The following is a 4,228-nucleotide window of genomic DNA, read 5'->3' as shown; positions in this document are numbered from 1 at the left end:
TTGACGCTGACAGTTGCCGACAGCTGTTAATAAAAAATCAATATGTATGTCAATGTGACACAAGTCACAACACGTCACAACAGCTAAGGTTATCAAGCTATTCTTAGCAATTCAAATTTTCAATATTTAATATTTTATAAGAAATAACTATGATTTGAGCTAAATTATTTCAAATTATTTATAATAATACTGATAGTTCACAGATATACCTATGTTTTTTAGGAAAATAAATTACTTTTTTTTTACCGAAAACTATTTTGAGTTTTGACCACTTTGACAAATATCAAAGACAAAAATGCAAATAGGGTATAGTTTTCTTGACATTGCAAATTGCCACGTATTTACAAAAAATAGAATCAATTGTCATTAATACTAAAATTTAACACGTGCATTGTTGATAGTTTTATATTGATTTTGTCCATAAAAAATACGATTAATTAAATAATCAGTCAGAAATGTAACATACACATCACATTTTCATAAATAGCAGTATTGTTCTGGTAACATTCCAAAAAACAAACTTGTTCGAGTTGTTCGTGTCACAGAGCAAGTAATATGTTCGTGTGTCGTGTGATGATGAACTTGTGAACCGGCGTTGTGTAGTTGGCGTTTTCGTACAATTTAGGTTCTTTTGTTTGTTCTTTGTTAAGTTTACAAGTGGCAAATGAATTAACTAACTACGATCAGTGTTATTTTTTAGTATTTCGGTTCCTGTAGTGTAGTTCGTACATAATTAAGAACAATGATAAAAAACGATATGAATGAGAATGGCGGCGTCGACGCCAATGTGTCACCGACGAAACTCATGGTCAACTATATTCCGGAGCTGATGACGCGGGATATGATGTACGCGCTCTTCTCTGCAATGGGAAAGATCGAGAGCTGTAAGCTCATAGCGAACCGCGGATACGGGTTCGTGGAGTACGAGAAGCACGAGGATGCCGAGAAGGCGCGAGCCGCCTTCAATGGCCTATTGATGCAAGGAAAGACTCTCAAAGTGTCGTTCGCTCTGCTCAATCCAGAAAATAAGGTTAGCCATAAGCCAGATACAGAATCGAATCTCTACATAAGTAATCTACCTCCAGACATGACGCTCGAACGACTGAATGGTCTCTTTGGTCAGTTCGGTATCATCACGAACAGTCGCGTCTCGCAAGGCATCGCCTTCGTTTGCTACGAGACCAGGCAGCAAGCCGAAGACGCAATTCAACATCTGAATGGGCAGACACCGATAGCTGGCGCTGGACCTATAGTTGTGAAGTTCGCGAACAAACCTAACGCGAATAAGAATGCGCCCAGACCTATTCAGAGAATCGGCATGGCGACAACACCGCTGGCGTACAACGGGGCCGCAGCTGTGTTCAACGGCACCACGCCCGCGTTCAACGGCACGAACCTGAGCGCCGCGTTCGGGTCGCGGCCGCCGGCCTTCGCCCCGGGCTTCCCGCAGGCGTCGCCGCCGCCGCTGCTGCCGTCGCCGGGAAAGGCGCTGCCGTTCATCAACAAGGGGCAGCAGCGGTTCAACCCGATGGCGGCGACCAACCACACGCCCATCCCGCTGCTGGGCGCGCCGGCCAGCCCCGTGCCGCTGCTGGGCACGCCGGCGCCGCACCAGACCACTGTGTATGTATACAACATCGGGGAGGACACGGAGGAGCTCGCCCTGTGGCAGCTCTTTGGCCCATACGGTGCGATAGATTCTATTAAAGTTATCAAAGATCCGGAGACCAAGAAAAATAGGGGATTCGCGTTCGTCAACATGCGTGAGTATGACGAGGCGGCGATGGCCATTCAGGCCCTGAACGGTTACACGCTCAACGGCCAGGTTCTATCCGTTAGTTTTAAGACTCAAAAGAGAAATAACAATTAGGTCGACGGACGTTATGAACGCCGTTCCATTGTGATTATTGGGTGGCCCAAAGCTTAAAGATTTCCATTCCAATCTCAAGAATATTTTTGTAGTCGAGACGCGAGATCCTCTATGTGCATTTCAAATTAGTCACATAAGTATTTTTGTAAGATTTAATATAGTTTTATACTGGCGAGAGCGCAACATGACTACCTGTGAGTAGAGTTGGCTTACATTATCATATATGTGTACTTTATCGTATGATATTTTATTATTTGACTATGTATGGACCTGTCGAATATGTATTATGCTCGGGCGGAGCGGGGCTCGCCTGCTCCCCGCCTCCGCCCGTAACCCTCCAGGTATTTTATTTTGTGTAAAACAAGCATTGTATGTTTTTTTATCATTAATAAATTTCATGTTTAAATAGTGTATTGTATATTTCTCTATTTTTTCTATATACACCAATCCTTATCCTATCCCTATATACATAATATTATTCATAATATTCCTAATAAGTATAATTATTTGTGGCAGTAGTGTTAACAATATAAAATATAGTATTGTATGTGTATTGTCCAACGGCAGGTTCGCTGTAAATGCTTGACTATTGCATGTTGTGTAGTAGAGAACGAAAATAAGTTTTTATTTGTTTATGTTACCTCAGGTTTTATGGCTCCCGTTATTGTAAATGCCGACATTAGTTTTGTGTTATAATTTAAATATTTTCGGTATAACAGTCACGATCATATGCGAATCTCAAATTACGATCAATGAAAATAAATACGATAAAAATGGGCGCCTTGTAGTCGAGGCGATGCAATGTTGAAAACGAGCTTTAACCTCTGAAATATTGTAAGGCTTCGGAAACAGTTATTGTGTAGGGTTAGGGCAAAAAATACTTATAACATTTCTTGCTTACATTATTTAGTAGTTAATAACAAGTTATATCTTCGTTTACGCGCCAGGATAGAGATAAGATAGTGACAATACCACGCTCCAAATGAGCTAATATACAAGTCAATAACTGCGTTAAAAACAACCGACTTCAAACTTGCACTTGCAACATTTACAAATACAGACAAAAATGCTCATAAAATAAAAACTACTCTGCCTATCCGAATAAAATTTTTATGGGACCAATTCGACACCATCCCGCATCGAACAAAAAAAGAATCACGTAAATCGGTTCAGAAACCACGGAGAAATCGGTGTACATACATAAAAAAAAAAAAAAAAAAAAAAAAACATACCGCCCGAATTGATAACCTCCTCCTTTTTTTTGAAGTCGGTTAAAAAGTGAAAACTGCCACAAATCGAGTGCCTGTTATCGTAGAAATAATTATTGTTACTGGCAAAATGGCATGGCTATGGAACAGTATTAAATTAAAAACTTGTAAGAACATAGCCTTAGATATAAAATATCTAAAACCCACGTATCGCTCCGTTTTACAACCTTCCGCCTATAAATCATTTAATTTCATGCCAATATTTTCGATAAGTCTCACAATATATTGGAATTTAGTTTTAGTTACAGCCGTATGATCAATATGAAAAGATAAATGGGTTTTAACAAGTGAATATATGTATGAAGCAGCATATAGAAGAGAGATCTAACAGTGGTTGAATATTGATTTTGTTTTCATACTCCGTGTAGGTACCCGCGCGCCGGCCGGCGGAGCGTAGTCTCCTGTCCTTTCCAAGGTCAATAGATATAAATATTCGTCTGAACCTATGTCGTCGACCTTTTCGTTACGACTATAAGTATATATAGTTTAGCTTGTTAGCTGAAAGGCTCTAATGCCGATACGATCTCAATGTATGCAAGACTGATTCTAATATTAAAGGATACTAGGGACGAAATTGCGTGACCTTCAACTTATTTAGTTTAACATAACAATGTGGAGGGATAGACTGCTTAACAAAGTGTAATTATGCAGTCAATTGATAATGAACTATCAATTGATTTTGTTATCAGTAACATTGTTCAGAAATCGGTCGCGTCCACGAATTGATCCCAATTCTTCGCATTGCACTCTCATTAATACAGTTAACGTTACAGAGAAAGGCTTTATTCTTAATTGAACGTAGGTATTCCCGTTAGGGACCTACCGTTTTTATTTACTTAGCCAGGTACGGATTCTACAGTATGTAACATAAAATGAAAAGTGAAAGATACATAAAATGAATAAACTAATCTGTATAGATCAACATTGTAGATTTCGCAAAAATAATGCATCGGTCATAGATAACATTTATATTATCTGCGAAACAAACAGCCCCGATGAACAATTCAAAAAGAAGGAACCTAGGAACAAGCAGTCTCATCAGACACGAATGTATTATTTTATTTCACATTGTTTTTTCGTCGCATTTGTA

At 39.3% G+C, this 4,228-nt stretch overlaps 1 protein-coding gene across 1 annotated transcript; it reads left to right on the top strand.

Annotated features, from left to right (window-relative positions):
- Positions 1-562: 562 nt before the first annotated feature.
- On the top strand, positions 563-2,288 carry fne (ELAV like RNA binding protein found in neurons). The gene has a single exon (XM_090103647.1). The coding sequence runs from the start codon at positions 743-745 to the stop codon at positions 1,868-1,870; it is 1,128 nt and encodes a 375-aa protein (XP_089959773.1). The 5' UTR covers positions 563-742; the 3' UTR covers positions 1,871-2,288.
- The last annotated feature ends 1,940 nt before the right edge of the window (positions 2,289-4,228 follow it).

Source organism: Colias eurytheme, chromosome 7, assembly GCF_061535395.1.
Source record: "Colias eurytheme isolate Ceu_HAF_F1 chromosome 7, ilColEury1 Martin Lab GWU primary, whole genome shotgun sequence".
In the NCBI taxonomy this organism is placed as follows: Eukaryota; Metazoa; Arthropoda; class Insecta; order Lepidoptera; family Pieridae; genus Colias; species Colias eurytheme.
This window is presented reverse-complemented; position numbering and strand designations above follow the sequence as displayed.

Bases quoted from the DNA above. Each gene is read 5' to 3' on its own strand.
- fne (XM_090103647.1), top strand. From the start codon at position 743: ATGATAAAAAACGATATGAATGAGAATGGCGGCGTCGACGCCAATGTG.